The sequence below is a fragment of the Sinohyriopsis cumingii genome, chromosome 17, assembly GCF_028554795.1.
Source record: "Sinohyriopsis cumingii isolate HCF-2022 chromosome 17, ASM2855479v2, whole genome shotgun sequence".
NCBI classification, from domain to species: domain Eukaryota; kingdom Metazoa; phylum Mollusca; class Bivalvia; order Unionida; family Unionidae; genus Sinohyriopsis; species Sinohyriopsis cumingii.
In genome coordinates, this window is record NC_142977.1 from 54414653 (window position 1) to 54433481 (window position 18829).

Consider the following 18829-nt stretch of genomic DNA (forward strand, 5'->3'; position numbering starts at 1 on the left):
TTCCAATGATAATCCAAAGGGTCATCCTAATAAAATTATAAAAAATATGTGATATGTTTATTAACAGACAAAATATATCTTGATGGTACATTCTGCACAGCATTACAAATGATACAACCTATGGCACATACATGAGTGTGTAGCTCAGTGAATTTTTACGTTAGCATCATTAAATGTACACAACTAATTTGTTTCATGCATGAAGTATTTCAACATTGTTCGAATCGATATGCAGCGTAACACTTCTCATTAAATACATACTAATACAGGGTTTATGTATATTTGATTTAATTTATATTTGATTTAATTTAGTTGTTTGTTAGTTTTAAATTATTTTTTTATATTCCATTACATGTTAAGGTAATGTAATTTTGTTTACTGGAATTTGACATTTTCCAGAAATGAGTTTGATCTGACTGTTTTTTTCGTAAACATCTAAATGTAGAACTTTGGTATCTTAATGCTGACCTAGTTACTGACCTTGATTCAAAATTAGTAACAGTTGAAGTACACAACTTTTTTTATTTTCCTAGTGTGAATTTATAGGGTGGAATCAAGGTTGCACTGGGTGTACATGACTTTACACATGTGAATAGCCTCTATTTCGAAATTCTGGTTTTAATGGAATTTGGCAGTAGTCAGGTTTATTAATGATGCTTTGAGAAATAATCGGGGTTGGGCTTTTAAAAACTTACATATCAAGGTGTTTCTTTTTTTCCGTTGTGACCAGTTGGAGTTACATTTTAATTATTTTTCGAATTATTTGGATTCTAAGAGATTAATTCTTTTCCCTGGAGAATATTTAAGTGCTCATACAGAATTCTTGGACAAAGACATTTATTGATATTTTATTCAGAATTCAAACACCAGAATATTATTATCTGTGGTTCAACGAAGAACTGTAGACACATCAGTGCTATACTGACTACAGTAGACATCATCTTCCATTTTGGATTTCAAACTCAAATTCATTAGAACATTTTATTACTTGGACTTCTAATTTTTAATTCTTGAATTATTCTTGGATTATTTTTGGATTTGACTCTTAAAACCACAAGTTCTTTTTACCATTTTATATTTGTTTTTCTAGGGAAATAAGTTATTTGTTAAATTTTACAAAGCTTGTTGTCTTCACTCTTTTCTTGTTGCATTTACTAAAAGCCTAAATGTAACAAAGGGTGGTCTGTTTACATCAAATTTTTTTAATGCCGCCATGACCTGTGGATGAGTTGATTTGTTTATTATGAAGTGATGAGCTTTTCTATTCTGCTATATTTAGTCAAAATGGTGCTGCCTCTCTTTGATTTCTCTGCAGTATCAAAAAGGACTCTTCCAGAACTCAGGACAATCATGGAAAATTACATGTGCACAGACCAGTCTTTTTCAGCATCTATTGAATCAATGGTGTTGTGTTGTATATGAATTTGACTTTTGTTTAAATCAATCATGCATGAAACAAATCCCATAATTTTTGCTACATTTTGTGATGCTGATGTGAACACTCAGTAAGAAACAGATGTGGATATCATTCGTGATACTGAACTGTAGTAAGTAATTTCCAACATTTTACAGAGTGTGAGGCTTATCATCAAGTGTGGGCTTATCATTGGAAAAATATGGTTTGGAAACACTTTCACATCATTAGGCCAAGTAAGGTAAGTCTTTAGCATACACACTAGCTTGTGAGTCAATACACAATTGTCTGCCCATTACTCACCATTCTCCTTTAGAGGAAACTGATGCACTGGAAGATTTTTGTTTATTTAGATAGAGTAAAAAATAACTTTAATAATTAACTGAAACAGAATAAAATACAAAAGAGTGTGACAGACCAAAAGAAAATTCATTTACCGTTATTAAATACTAGTTACAAATGAAAACAAAATCACTAAATACTTTTTACAACTGGTCACAGATTTAAAATGTATCTGCAAGTATTTCTTGCAAGTCAGTGAACATTCAATGGGGCACTATGATTAACTATTATAATTACTAACTATTCAATAGGCACTATGATTATCTATAGTAATTACTAACTGTTCAATGTGGCACTATAATTATCTATAGTAATTACTAACTATTCAATGGGGCACTATGATTATCTATAGTAATTACTAACTATTCAATGTGGCACTATGATTAACTATAATAATTACTAACTATTCAATAGGGCACTATGATAATCTATAGTAATTACTAACTATTCAATGTGGCACTATGATTAACTATAATAATTACTAACTATTCAATAGGGCACTATGATTAATGTAACTATTCAATGGGGCACTATGATTAATTATAGCAATTACTAACTATGCAATGGAGCACTATTATTAACTATAGTAATTACTAACTATTCAATGGGTGACTATGATTAACTCTAGTAATCACTAACTCTTCAATAGGGCCCTATGATTAACAATAGTAATTACTAACAATTCAATGGGTGACTATGATTAACTCTAGTAATTACTAACTCTTCAATATGGCCCTATGACTAACAATAGTAATTACTAACAATTCATTAGCACACTATAATTTACTATTTTTAGACTTATTGAATATCCCATAATTCATGCTGTTTCTAAAATAACCATCTCTCTATTAATCCCCACATTTGCATTCCTCAGCATTATAATACCAATAATAATAATAATAATAATAATAATAATAACAATAATAATTAGTACCCATATGTTGAACAAATACCAATTATAATAGCAATACTCTTGTACAAATATCGGTAAAAATAACAATATTTATATTATACAAATTCTAATTAAAATAACAATACATATGTTGTAAAAATATTATGGAAAGACTCTTTTCAATGCGATACTTCATCATCTCATCTTGACACTACAAGCAACATGCTGAAAATTCAAGATCATTATGTATTGCATGTACTCATGAAATGAAATCTGACTGCAGCCAATGCTATGTAAATAAAACGAAATGTAATTTCTTTATTTGAACACTGTTGGATTATCAAACCACTCGCTGCCTACAGAGAATTATATTCAAAATAAAATGACTGACTGATAAAATCTGTTGCAGTTTTTCTTAAATCAACCTCATTGGTTAACAACTCATTCGCGTAACAAGTCACTAACTTATAACTATGGTTCTGGAATGGTCTGTCCAGAACCATGGTTCTTGCATGATCTGTTGAGATAGTCATTGGCATTTATAGTATATGGACCATGGCCTTTTCATCAAAAAAATTAATGTAATACAATATACAATTACTGCCCTTATTTTGAGACTATATGATGAAACACATAATAGATAGGTTTTTTATTTGATTGCTCAACACTAGGGTAACATGGCATATGTTGTTGGTGGACAATTGCTTATTTTAGCCTCAAAACAAAGGCGATAATTTGTTTTATAAGTTAATATAAGAAAATTGAAATTGCCAGAGTGAAAAGAAAGTTGCAGAATCCTATTCATTTTATTCTGAGTTGTGAAACATCTTTTTGAATACTAGCAGCCCAAACACTCACAGGCAAATATGATGGTAACATGTGGGGAATATGATACGATGTCATGGACATATGAGGGTAATATGAAATGACCATAAAGAAAATATAAAGGAAAGAGGGGAAAAGGCAAAAGGAGAGATGGAAATTTGTCTGGAAATACAGTGCAATGTTAAATGTAATGTGTTTAAATTTCAACCACTGACCATGGGAATTATAAAACTTAGGTATACATGCATGCATGCATGCATACATACATACATACATACATACATACATACATACATACATACATTTGATATAGGCCTTAGGGAAGTATTACTGTAAAGCCTAGTCAGCCAATTTCAGGCCTTAGGCAAGTATTACTGTCAAGCCTAGTCAGCTGATTTCAGGCATTAGGGAAGTATTACTGTAAAGCCTAGTCAGCCAATTTCAGGCCTCAAGGTATTATTACTGTAAAGTGTAGCCAGCTGATTTCAGGAATTAAGCCAGTTAATCACTGTAAAGTCTAGTCCGCCGAATTCAGCCCTTAGGGCAGCATTACAGTAAAACCTAGTCAGCCGATTTCAGGCCTTAGGTGAGTAATACTGTAAAGCCTAGTGTGTTGATTTCAGGCCTTAGGGCAGTATTATTGTAAAGTCTAGCCAGCAGATTTCAGGCCTTGTCACTTATTACTGAAAAAAGGCAGTGACTCTGTAATAACTGATCAGCAGATTTAAGACATTGGTGCAGTGTCACTGTAATATGTGGTCAGCAGATTTCAGGCACTGAGGCAGTGTCACTGCAACACCTGGTCCACAGATTTCTGGCATTGAGGCAGTGTTACTCAACACCTGGTCCACAGATTTCAGGCACTGGTGTAGTGTCATTGAGATTTCAGGCATTGGTACAGTGTCACATATTTCAGGCACTGGGTCAGTGTCACAGGTAATACATGGTCAGAAGATTTCAGACTTTGGTGTAGTGTCAATGTAATGGTCAGGCGATATAGAATATAGAATAGATATACAAATAATGTTGATGTTAGAACATGAATATTTAAAGGGTAGCCCTCTATTGCAGGGGTCTCAAATGTACAGGCCATCAAGCCATATCCTGTGGCCTACAAAATGACTGGTGTCACAAAGTGTCATGAGAGATAACAAAGGTGGTATGACCCTAAGCCACAAAAATGCCCTCATATGGTCCTCAGGGTGGTTTGAGTTTGAGACCCCTGCTCTACAATTCCGTATTTTGCATAGGGTTAAATTTTTAAAGAAAAAGAACTTTCCAGGTTTTTCCAGCTCATTATCCTGGCTATTTAAAAATACCTTGTATATCTTAGGTACTGTCAAAATACTTTGAATTCCCTTTAGTTTGATATATGGTTAATGGGTGTAATTAGGGTTACAGAGTATACAGATTGGCCCTACTTCAGATGTGCACCAATCAAAAAACTGCTAGCTCATCTTGGTCATTTTCTCTTCCTGGATTTCAAAGGTAATTACAAAGAATGATCAGATAAACTTTTTATACTTTTTATACAATGATTTAAAATTTATTCACTGCACTTCCAGAAGCTGGTATTGCCTTACTGCCTACACTGGCAAAATTTGTTTTTTTCCAATATTAATGTCTGTTAAGGTTAGTGTACTTTGAACTAGTACAAACTGATTTTCAAGGGCATGGGGGCAGCCGTTTTATTCTGATTTGTGCTTAGATCATGCACAATTTCCACAACTGCATCATGTAAAGAAATTTCTGCCACAGTACATGAATAAAGTAGTATAGAAATCTGCCAACAAAAAATTCTCTCCATTGTGCATGTTGCAAATGCGTACAACTTCACTTTACACCTGTCACTCTGACACAAGTACATATTATCTATGGAGCATTCTCATTGTAACAATCAAATTCACCAGTAATAGCTTTTACATCTGCTCCAACCAATTTTTCATCCTACACTGACTACCCTTGAATACTTCAAATAAACTCAAAAGCATACAACACAGATCCAGATCTGCATAATGTGCCTGCATATCTAGGTCTGTGTTGTCACATGATAAAATAAGAACAATGAAGAGCAGAGCTACTAATTAAACTACGGTACCAGAGTAACCATTCATTCAGCATCCTTGCTTGACACTGTTACCGTATCACTTAGTGTAGAAATTCTTAATTTTGGAGTTATTTCTACTGATATATTGATAAGTGACTGCCGGGCAACTTATTTAATAACCAATTCATATTACAAATTAAGTTCTTGCTTTTAGATGGAAAGTGTGGCTTTATAAATTCATGGACTTTCTGAGGCTTAATACTTTAATAACAAACTTTAAGAAGATACAAAATTTTAGTCCATGCTGCAATATAAATGATGCAACAAAATCAATTTACATCCACCGTTTTATATAGGGCAGACAGATGCATCCCTACAAGGCCAGTAATGTTTCGACCTTCTGATAAAGTTTGGTATGATAGAATTCTACAATGAAACACTAAAGATGTGAGATTGAGGGCCTCAAGGTAGATAATAATAATAATAATAATAATAATAATAATAATAATGACCTTATTTAAAGAGGGTAACACAATTAGCTAAGAACTAATCTACCTTGAGGCCCTCATACAAAGGAATTTATTTATTTAAGCTGCATCTCTGAAGCCACTGAATATATTGGGTTTGGAAGAAGGAAATAGAGTGGGCATTTCTAATCTCAGCTGGAATACTATTCCAGAGCAGAGTTCCAGAGTATTGGAAACTTTTTTTAAATAACTCCTTATTTGGTTTGGGAATTTTATACTGTTTGGTAGACATGGATCGCAGGTGGGGAGTATTACCAGGTAGCCTATACTGGAATAGTGATTGTAAATATTCAGGAGCACTATTCTGAGATATCCTGTACATTAATTTGGCTTTTCTCAAACAGATTCGGTCTTTAATAGGTAATATTTTTAACCTACCAGCTAAACTTTCCTTGCTTTCTTTCTGGATTGATATTAGCCCAAATGCTCTTTTTTGAAGATGTGCCAGCTTTGCTATGTTTTTATCATCTGAATTACCCCATACTGTACTACAGTAGTCCAAATAGGGTTGTATGTAACTGTTATAAAATAGTTTCCTGTGCTTTTCAGGGAGAAAATGTCTTATCCTACTGAGAAGCCATAAACTTGAATTGACTTATTTACTGGTATGTTTGATATGTTCAGTCCATGATAGGTTATTATCTACCAGAACACCAAGTAGCCTATCATGACAGACTATTTGCAGATTTGTATCCTTCCATGTCAGACATAGTTCATCACTATCAAGATTTGTCCTTCTTTGCCGTGTTGAGATAAGTAATATTTTAGTTTTACCAGTATTTACCACCATGCCATTACATGTGCACCAGTTTTCCAGTTTGTTTAGTGCATTCTGTAAAGAAATTTCGAGCTCATGCTTTGTGTTTTGGATGTCTGACAATGTTGTGTCATCTGCATAGAGATCTGTAGATGATATTGAGTCTCTTAGTAAAAGTGGTAGGTCATTAATAAATAAAATGAATAGTAGTGGACCTAGAATTGAGCCTTGTGGTACTCCATATCTAATTGTTTCAGGTTCAGACGGAACATTATTTATGTAAACATGTTGTGTTCTCTCATTTAAGTATGAAGTAAACCATCTAATTGTTCTCTCATCACACTGGTAGATTTTCAGTTTCTTCAAAAGGATTTCATGATCCACCATGTCAAAAGCTTTCCTGAAATCTACAAATACAGTTCCTATTATTCTACCTTGGTCAAGTGCTTGAAGCCATTTATCAGTTAGGGAGATCAAGGCAGTCTCACAGGAATGGTTCTTTCTAAAGCCTGATTGATTAGGGTGTAACAGCAAGTGTTTGGTTAAATATGACATGAATGAGTCATGGACATGTTTTTCAATCAATTTTGACAAGTTTGGTAGTATTGAAATTGGTCGGTAGTTATCAGCATCATCCTTAGAACCAGATTTGTGAATAGGAGTTACTTTTGCAGTTTTCCATATTTTGGGGACAGATGAGGTTGCAATACTTAAATTAATTATGAATGTTATGCTATCTACAATAGCAAAGGCAGAAGATTTAATGAGTCGTGGACCAATCTGATCAAGTCCTGTAGCTTTCTTGGTATCAAGTTCACTGAGACATTTTTTAACAAAGTTTTTTGACACTGGTGGGATAGAGAAACATACCTCCTTTGAGATTTTACTGCTGCAGAACTTTTTCAGTTCATTAAAGTTGTTTTCTATCACTGGCTCTTTTAACTTTGTGGTAATGTTGATGAAAAAATCATTGAAAACATTTGCAATGTCAGTTTCATCAGTGACTATGGTGTCATTTACCAGAAGTGAGTGAATTTTATTTGTCTGTTTTTTGTGCGTTCCTCCAGTGAGTTCATTGAAGACTTTCCAAATGGAGTTTGTGTTGCTCTTTTTGTTTTCAAGTAATGATTGATAATAAGTTTTTTTAGCTTTTTTGATCATACTTGTTATTTTATTTCTCCATACTTTATATTGTGCATGGTTTTCCATAGCCTTGAATTTGTCTCGTGTTTTCATAGCATCTAGGATTTCAGTAGTAAGCCAATTAGGTTGAATATCAGTCTTTACTCGATGTACTTTCAGTGGTGCATGCTTAGATACTACATCCATAAATAAGTCAGTCCACACCCTCATAGCTTCATCTATGTCATCCAAATTTTGGATCATACTCCATGGAACTTTATATAGGTCATTGAGAAATTGTTCTTCATTAAAAGTTTTGAATGATCTGTAAGTGATCGTTTTATGTGTATTTTTCTTATTTTTCTTGCATTTAACCTTTCTTGTCAAAAAAGTAGGATAGTGGTCACTAAGACCAACATTTGGTACATTAACACAAGCCACATTGTCTGGTAGGTTAGTATAAATGTGATCAATAAGAGTGCTTGATTTTTCTGTTACCCTTGTAGGCTCATTTACCAGCTGGTCTAGGCCTAATGATTCAATAAATTCCATCCAGTTGTTCCTTATTTGAGTATTGAGAAGGTCCTTATTTATATCTCCGAGTATATATGTTTCTTTCTCCTGTGCTAGAACACTTTCTATTTGTTTCAAAAAGTTATCATTCCAAAATGCTTTGGAGGAAGGTGGTCTATAAATGAAACCAGCTAGGAAAGATTTTGCATTATTTTGAAAAATTTCCACCCAGATACTCTCAATTTCATGTGACTCCAAGTCAAGTCGCCTTTTTACATTTACATCTTCCCTAATGTATACAACAAGACCCCCCCCTGCTGTCTCTCTGTCCCTACGAAATGGTTTATTGTAGCCTTGACAGTGAAATAGATCATCATTGTGGTTAGCATTTAATTTGGTTTCAGTGAGTCCTAAAACATGTATATTATTTTCCATGGAAGACAACATTAACTTAATCTGGTCTATCTTTCCCACTATACCTTGTACATTTAAGTGACCTATGTTAAAACCTTTTGTATTTAGTTTCATATCAATTACATGTATGTCATCATGCAATGGGGTACTCACTGAGATTGTCTCCATACTGCTTTTATCATTCTGACATCCTATTTCTATATTTAAATGTTCATATATATTAGCATCTTCAAAGTCACATACAAACCCTGAAAATCCATTTACATTTGCATCTACAATAGTGTCCATTGAATAGTTAGAGTCAAGAGTCCCACTGGGTACATTTAGTTTTTTTGTAAATGAAGCGTTGGCATTCTCCTCTTTGCCAGCTTCCTAATATGTATACATTGATGGACAAAGTCTTTGTTTGTGTCCATATTTATGGCACCTAAAACACTCGATCTGTTTGCCATGATGGCATACCTGTGTCAAGTGCCCAGTTTCTCCACAGTTAAGACAACACTCTTCATTAAAGTGCTTGAAAATAGGGGCATACATGTTAATATTTCTCAGTAGCTGAGAGGTTCCTTTTCTGCTTAGATGAATTTTGTCTCTGTGGTAGAGACTAAGGTTGACATCCTGATTCTGAATGAAGAAAGATTTGTATTGTGGAATGTACTGTAGGTTGAAATCTTCACATAAGTCAATTATCAGATCATTTATTTCTTTGGCCTTGGTGTCCACACGAGGAGGTAGTCCCGATATCATTAATTTACATGTATTTGGGCTGCAATATCTAGCAGCATACAATAAACTTTCAAAATCTGTTTTGAGTTGATTTAGTGACCTTCCCTCACAGGCATCATTTCCACCTACTAAAATAATAATTTGTTTGTATTTGGTTAGGTCACTGTTCATTATTCTGTCAGTGATGTTGTTGATTTTTGCACCTCTTAAAGTCTGTACATCTGTTTTAAAAAGTCTCCTTGGTATTATACTTTTCAAAATTGAGGAGCCAATTATTAGAGTCCTATCTTTTCTGGCTTGTGATGTCGTGTGTTGGACTCTGGATTGTATTTCAGACACATATCTTGGAGGAAGGGGTGCTGAAATTGGTGTTTCAGTTGTGTGAACTACTGTTGTTGATTCTGACACATTTGTCTGAGCACTGGGAAATGCAGTTGTTGGTGAAGGTAACAGATTTGTTTGAACTGCGGGCCATGGATGTACACTTATTGCTGTTGCAGGTGTGTCACATGACTGAGAGGGGGATACTGTTGTCTGCAATGCAGGATTACTTTGGGCATCAGTTTTTATTTGCATGGTCATTTTACATTTTCTTTTGGCTGGTACTGGGATTGTCTGTGTCTGAGCATCTGATACTGTTGATATTTGGGAGTCTGTCTGAATTGCTGTTTCACATGAGGTTACTTGCTCATTAACCCTTCCCTGTGCTGATTTAATAGCATGTAACTGTAGTTTTAATTCTTCAATTTGGGTCTCCAATTTCCTAATTGTTTTTTGAAGTATACACATGGAGAAATCATTAAGGCTTAAGCCATCACTGCTGTGGTCATGATTTATGGAGTGTGTAATTGCCTGACACTCTGGAGGGGTGTTAATTTTATTGCCTGAGTCATTTAGGTCAAAGACTTTAGGAACTGTTTCATGTTTGGTACTACATCTAGTTACTGGTGTAGATGTCAGCATATAAATGCCTTTAGCATGGGTATTCTCATCCTGTTTACATTTACAGATAATATGATCTAACCATGTGAGACTGTTCAGCCCCTGTATATGTAAGACACATGTTGTTTTAGCTAATTGTGTTACCCTCTTTAAATAAGGTCATTATTATTATTATTATAGATCAGTTGAGAAAGAAAGTGATCAAAACAAACAACCAAGAGACTGGGCTAAATATTTTTAAAAAATTCAAAATACACTAAACAAGAAAGGAAAGTTGCAAAGGAACATTATTTTAAATATTACGACAATTTGCGCAATCTCAGAACCAACTTAAAAGACTTTTGAGGGCTCACCCAACACTTAGTTAAACAAAACTTTATCCCATTATGTACCACAACTACTATTCATGCCATAAGATGACATAATGAACACTGCATTCTATAATTTAAGAAACGGCCAATTAGCGTTTAAATTAATTTTTCACATCTAAAATCATTTATACCAATTAAGCTTTTTTAGAATTGCCACTTCACACAGAGAACACATTGACAAGGTTTGTAATAAATGAACAGGAAATAACAAAGAACAAAATCTCTAAATAAAAGCTTGTGGCTCTGGTAACAATCTTCTAAAGCAATTTATAAGACCTCTACATTTCTGTACAGATTTCTTAATGAGAAAATTTTCCCTATTCTCTGCCAAAAAACAGTACTATTACCAATACACTAAATAGCAAAAGTGATCCCGCCAATTAAAGACTCATTTTTTTACTTAGCCGCACAGACAATATCATGGAAAGGGTCATTTTTAAACAGGTATTAAATTACTTACATGAAAATCATCTTATTAAAATATCAATTGGGCCTTCTTTCAAATCACTCAACCATGTGCCGACTAATAGATATGTACCGTAGTACTTGTGAAGCACTCAAACATGGAGAAGATGTGTGTAATATTTTGCAATGTAAGACTGAGTCTCTCATAAAGGTCTTAACCAAAAAACTTAAAAGCTATGGAATAGAGTCAGATTTGATTAATTGTCTCATTAATTATCTCCTTGATAAAGCACAAACTGTTGTGAAAACCACAGGATCTACAATTCAGTCTGTCTCAGTTGGGGTGCCACCAGGAACAGTTCCAGGACTGTTATTGTTTCTTGTATATACAGTGGAACCTCATTAATCTGGACACCTTCATTCATAGTGAATATGTCCAGATTAATGAGTTTTCAAGATAACTGAATCATGCACATTATAATTTTCTGATATTATCATACCATATACATGTATTGTACATGTATGTATATTTGCTAGCTGGATATTCAATAATGGTTGCAATAAAATAATGAATAACCTATTGACTTTTTTTTCACTTATTATAACACACACTAGTACATGCACGTAAATATAAGTTCAAACAAATAACACATAAAACACATCACAATATTTATACCAGCCAGGATCTCTATTTGTCTACACATGCCTGATGGTGCCTCCAAAATAATGTAAAAAAGTACAATGAATACAAACTGATATCTTGCAGTTAAGTTCATTAAGGTATATTAATAAAATGCAGTCATTTTAATAAGTCTTATCTTACAACTGCTATAGCTGCTAATGAGCCAATAACTGACATCGCTGTTTATTCTGAAATGAAAACCTATACTGTCCAAAGCTTAAATCAATCGACTTTATTTGTACAGACATCAACAAATTGCCATTGCTACATACGACTGGTAAACAACAAAAAGACTTAATGACATTTAGTTTATTAACTATATATTATGTCAAAAGTGTGCATGATTTGATGCCGGTATGTTTATTTAATTATTAACAACCCTGTCAGCAAGTAGCAAAAACAGACATTGTTTATACCATTCTGGTTACAATACGGTGATGCTACATTAAGTTTTTCCACACACAAGATCAGTTTATAACTTTAACGTGCCAATATAATTTGACAATTCAGAGACTGATAAACTGACACAACTCCAAATTTGTTTAGGTGACTCTGTTATCTCACCGTGTTTTCATATACAATTCTTCAAATTATCATATTTTTGTACAGATTATTTCTGGATTATTGATGCAGGTTTCATAGTAATTTTACAATATGGTCTTCAATTTTGATTTCTGGATCCTGAATGTGGATTTCTGGATTAATGGAGAAAATTAACATTTAGCAAATCCATTCCAGATGAACTCTGTATAGCAAAGTTTCTGGATAAACAGAGTATGGATTAACAAGGTTCCTTTGTGTGTCAATGATATAGGGGGTGCTCACCAGTTATTATGTACTTTTGAGAGAGTGACGTATGTAAGGTGAAGTTGTTTGCATTTAAAACATGCACAATGGAGAGAATGTTGGCATACCTATATGCTACATTAATGTAATGTGGATGATATTTCTTTGGATATTGTACTTTTGGAAATTGTACATGATCTAAGCATACTGCTAACTAAAATGACTGCTCCCTTGTGATAAAAAAATCAGCCTGAATTAGTCTAAAGTACACTGCCCATAGCAGCTAATAAAATAGAGAAAATGAATTTTGCCAGACCAGACAATACCAGCTTTTGAAAGTGCAATGAATGAATTACCAAATATATAAAATGTAAAAAACATTATCGCCTCTTTTTGTATACAATTTACATCTGAAGTTCAGGAAGTGAAAATGACCAAGTGGAGCTAGCACTTTTTTGAAAGGTGCACATCTGGAGTAAGGCCAAGCTGTATACTCTATAACCCATATTACACCTATCAATCATACACCAAAATAAAGGGAATTAAAGGTTCTTTGAATTATACCTAAGATATACAAGGTCTTTTTTAAACAGCCAGTATAACCAGTGAGGAAAGCTGGGGAAATTCTTTTTCTTTAAAATTCTAACCCTGTGCAAAATAAGATTCTATAGAGCACCACCATAGCAGATGATCTATTTTGTCTTACCAGACTTCTTACCAACAACAGTTCTTTCTCTTAAACTTCATGAAATATACAAGATATCCCACATATACTCAATGTCAAACTCAAAAAGACTGGTCAAATCAATGGCTGGTAAGCTTTATTCGACCCATTATTCTCAGTTAAAAGAATAACCCACTCTTTCCAAAACTGACATTCCAAAATGAGTCACTTGCATTTGTTGACAATCATAAACATTTGGGCCTTACACTTAGTAATGCATGCACTTGGAGTCTACATACTGAAAATATATTTAAGATTCCTCAAATACAAGCTGGACAGAAAATATTTCTATATAATTTACTTAATACACATAAAGCCTATATTTGAATAATTTTATGTAGACGTCATTTGAAATGGATGTCCAAATGCAGACTCAGAGAGATTAGAGATATTTCAGTTAGAAGCTGGTATGATAGCCACAGGTCTAACCAGAAAAGCCAATGCATGCAATATTCATGAAGAATGTCACAAACTCTACAATTTTCACAGAATGATTTATAATGATTCACCAAGTTAGTTTTTTTTTTAAAAACACTTCGTTTTCTATGAGAAACATGAAGATACGATTTCCGCAATCAACAAAACTTCTCTATATTAAATGCCAGACTTGCAATAACCCCAAAATCTTTCCTCAACTCTATTCTCATATGAATACCCTCCCTGAAAATGTCAAATAAGAAAGCAATTTCTTACAATTCAAAAAGTATATTATCCTGCTAAACAATAGTGTTTTTCCTAATTATCTTTCGGTAACTGCAAATACTCAGTTAATCATACTAGGATAAGAAACCTACAGTGACTTTAAAAAAATATCAATAAAACAATCTCCTGATAAATAAGCCCTATTTAACTGTGGGTTACAAGCAGAAAATGCATATCATTATATTTTCATCTGCACCCAATGCAAAGGCAAAGTCTAATACTTAGTCTTAACAAAATGCCTGTCCCAATCTCTATAAATATTCTTTTATTTAGCACACTGGAACTTAAAACTGAGAAAAATTGGAATATCTTTAAGTTGCTTCAAATGTACTTTAAGGAAAGGAGACATTTTAATTAAAGTTTTCTTTATATTCTAAATATAAAGGAATTCTTGCTATTATCAAGATTACTCTTCCTCAGGCTGTATAATGACCAACTGATGAACTGTTGGTGCATTACATACTAAATGCAGTTCCTTAGGAAGTTTGGTAACATGACTCTTTACATGCCTTGGATATCTCTCATCTATTTTCCTTTTTATGAAGCTTTATCCATCAATTATCAGCACACCTAATTTGTTATAGTTTTTTGTATTTGTTTTCTGCTGTTTGTCATGTTTAATTAATTTCTACCACTTTATTTGCATGGGGAAAGACTATCTAACGCTGTGAGAACTTGTAGCTCAAACCCTTTTGCATAATTTAGCAAAAATAATTTTGTTTAAACCATGAATAATAATTATATTCTGCTAGTGTATTATTTTACCATAGATCTGGTTCACAGTTGGGGCACATGAATAAATGAATAATCATGTAAAACCCAATCCATCAAATCAAAACACAATGCCAGTCTTTTGATAAAGAAGTCTCATCTGAGCATGGGCATAATGCTGTTGACAATTACCATATATGCTAGCTGATAAGTCAAGTTCAACTGCAAAGTGCAGAGACATAGATCTGGGTCTAAGCAGTTTGTTAGGGTAATCAGTATAACAAACAACACACACCATACATACCAGCACACTTTCGAATTGCAACTCAGGCTCTTTGTCAGTAATTGGACTCAGCTAATGCACAATTACATATGGTAAAATTAGACCGCACAACAAGACACCATAGTTCAAACTTGGTTTAATTCACATCAGTCAAGTACTAAATTCCACTGGGTCTTCTTTCAGTTCCCAAATGGGAACAATAGCTGAACTTAGCAATAGATGGGCATGCAGTTGTTAGGACAAAACAATAGAGATATTATAGAAAAAAGTCAAACTTTGTATTTCCTTAACAGTAAATAAAAGGGTCATAGAACAGTACTTGCAACAGCAATATTATTGCTAAACTAGGCCTTTATTTCCTTGTTCAGTGTTGCAACCATCATTTAATAATTGTTTAACTTGTGACCTATTATGTCAGAATGAAAATAAAAATGACATGCTTTTTATTTAAATTTCAAAATATGAATATGCAAATTATTTTCTTCAGGAACTCAACAAACACAGCAAATTTGGTGACTGCAAAAAAATAAACTGAATAATGTGTAAGCAAATGCACGCAAATCACACAACTCTTCAATGGCAAAGAATATAAAAGAAATAAGCCCTAATCATAAATTGCCTTTCTAAAAAAGGAGATGTGAAGGATAAATTGATTTTAGATTCAGGACTGACATGATGTAAAGAAATAACAAATGGTGGATCTCCAGACACATCTGGTGCAAAAGTAGAAGAAAAAAAGGACACACTGAATTATTTTCTCATGGTATATCAGAAAGAAAATCCAAAGAACATGTATATAAGTAAAACTGCACATGCTTCAATCCTTATACCTACCAGGATTGTGTCCGTCTGAAGCTACCATATGCACTTTGACTGTCCATACTTCATAAAAATAACAACAAAAATTCACAATTTATAAAAAAGAACAACCCAAAACCACTATGATACAAACTTGTTAAAATCAAAGTGTGATTATTAGATCTCAAGGACTTATGCTCTTGCACATTTTTTCTTTACACTACTATGGGAAATACTACCACACTTAGCTACTTGTCAAAAACTACTAAAGTACCATATACACTTGCTTATAAGTCAAGTCCAATTGCAAATTGCACAGACCTAGATCTGCCAGCACATAATGCACTTGCAGATCTGGATGTATGCAGCTTGATGGGAGTAATCATTAGAACAAGCGAGACAGACCTTGATCTGCCAGTACATTATGTGATAACAGATCAGGGACTATGTTTGCAGTTGAACTCAAAAGCAAGTATAGACAGTTATAGTGAACATTCATACTAAGATAATGTCCTTGTAGAATAAACAAACTTGTAGAATGCACATACTTGTAGAATACACATACTCCCAATGCTGCAATGTTTTCAATACAAGTGCAGATAATTATGAAGAAAGGAGGTCAGTAATTACAAGTGCATCATTAGTTATACTATTCCAAGCCAAACAAGTACGAGGTTGGCTGCATCAAGTATGACCTAATCAAGTATGACCCAATCAAGTATGACCTAATCAAGTATGACAATATCAAGTATGACCTAATCAAGTCATCTATGGGTGATCATTTTCTTGTATATGAAAATTTATTTGTACATCCATGTATAAAATACTTGTTATGTACGTTATATGCAGGCCTATCAGTTGATTCAATTTGAACAGCCCCAGATCAGCCATCACATAATGTGCTGACAGATCTGAGTCTATGCAATTTGTTAGGAGTTATTAGTATAACGAACAACACTGATTCTGACTGGCCAACACATTATGCAATTGCATGTCAGGATCTATGTTGTTTCCAGTTGGACTCAACTTACAAGTGAGTATATATGGTACCCAACCTAGTATATGGATTTACTACCAGTATACTAAATTCTAAGTAAAAATAGGTCACAGCTGCATGAAAACTTGCAGTGAAATTTCATCAGGCAATTAGCATATGACCATCATACTGTGTGTAGAATTTCCATTCTTTATATCAAATGGTTTATGTGTATTCAAACTAATATGTACTAAGGACAGCAGAACATACAGAGACATACATATGAACATGGAGACAAATGTACAGACACATCAATAAACAGCAAAAAACCTATTGCAGTTGGGGCATAATAGAAGAAAGTACTATATGCTACTACATCTACATAATTCAGTTTTCAAAAGGCAAGGACATAACAATGCGATTGAATATTGAATACTAGTACTGACTGCCTACTATTTAATAACAATATGCTTGATACTGAAATATTTCATGAAGCCATATATTGCTAGTGTTTTGAAGATGATACTTACGCTGCAGAAAAAGACTTTTTGGGGCTATCAGATATCGGGGACATGCCTCGCTTGCTGGCTTTCCCTCTGTCTGAGGATGTATGGGTAGATACAGAGGATTTCATCTTGTCTCTAATGTCACTAGCTGCATTCCCTTTATTTCAGTGAAAATGTGGAAAAAATATATAATACAGTGGTAATTCAAATCAACTGAAAGAGGCATAAAAAATATGACAACTAGAAAGAAACAGGAAAAAATATGTAACAGAAAATCTTTAGATATTTGTTTCAACAAATGTTAAAAGAAACAATAAACTTATCAAATTGGTTTAAAATAAATACCAAATAACTCAATCACCAACATATTACTTCTCAATTTGCTCAGTCATGTTCTGCAAACCATTCTCTTGTCCATCACCTACAAAAACTCAGAATGACCCAAAAATGAAAAGAAACTTTCAGCCAATTGTGCTTTAAGTTTTCAATGTTCTGCTATATTTGACTGAACAAAGTGCAATGAAAAAATGTAATCTATCAAATGACTACTGTGTGCTTAGGTAAATATGCCCATGGAATCTAACAAATGACTACTGTGTGCTTAGGTAAATATGCCCATGGAATCTATCAAATGACTACTGTGTGCTTAGGTAAATATGCCCATGGAATCTATCAAAGAACTACCGAGTGCTTAGGTAAATATGCCAATGGAATCTATCAAATGACTACTGTGCTGTTTAGGTAAATATGTCCATGGAATCTATCAAATGACTACTGTGCTGTTTAGGTAAATATGCCCATGGAAACTATCACATGACTACTATGCTGTTTAGGTCAATTTGCCCATGGGATCTATCAAATGACTGCAGTGTGTTTAGGTTAATATTAAGGGTGAAAATATACATCTGTGCCATGTATCGAAACAATTCATGATACACAGCCTGCGATACAACTCATAGACATACTTGACGGTCTTTCCATCTTTATGCATGTTGCCAAATCATTGTATTTGAAGTATGCAGATTACGGATAGAGATATAGTTATCATACATTTATATATAATCCTCATCGATTACAAGAAAACAAAAATAATTTCAAACAGACTACTTCTTGATTGAAAGTCAATTTTATTCATCATTGTAGGCCATTTATAGGTGGCTCCATTTAACTCACTTTAGCCACTAGGTCCTCTGTTTTTCACTGCATGAATGCTTTGAAAACATCTTATTACTAATTTCATGTCTAACTTAAACTTGGAAGACATTACAATGTTATTTTTAAAACAGAACAAATAAAGAAATTTCCTCGTGCAAAGAAAATCTCACCTAGAACAAATCTGGTAAGTGTGATTGTTGGGGTAAATA

General features: G+C 33.5%; 1 protein-coding gene across 6 annotated transcripts in view; it reads right to left on the reverse strand.

The window, feature by feature from the left end:
- The window catches only part of LOC149778776 (coiled-coil domain-containing protein 180-like), a 135407-nt gene that overhangs the window by 23246 nt on the left and 93332 nt on the right, over positions 1–18829 (reverse strand). For 3 of the 6 annotated variants that reach the window (XM_089939537.1, XM_089939534.1, XM_089939533.1), the window contains 3 exons: positions 17490–17622; positions 16020–16067; positions 1718–1744 (listed from right to left, as the gene is read on the reverse strand). In XM_089939537.1, coding sequence (XP_089795663.1) covers positions 1718–1744; positions 16020–16067; positions 17490–17622 — 208 coding nt within the window. The remainder of the gene's footprint in view (positions 1–1717; positions 1745–16019; positions 16068–17489; positions 17623–18829) is intronic. The other 3 variants (XM_089939536.1, XM_089939535.1, XM_089939539.1) reach the window with 3 other exon arrangements.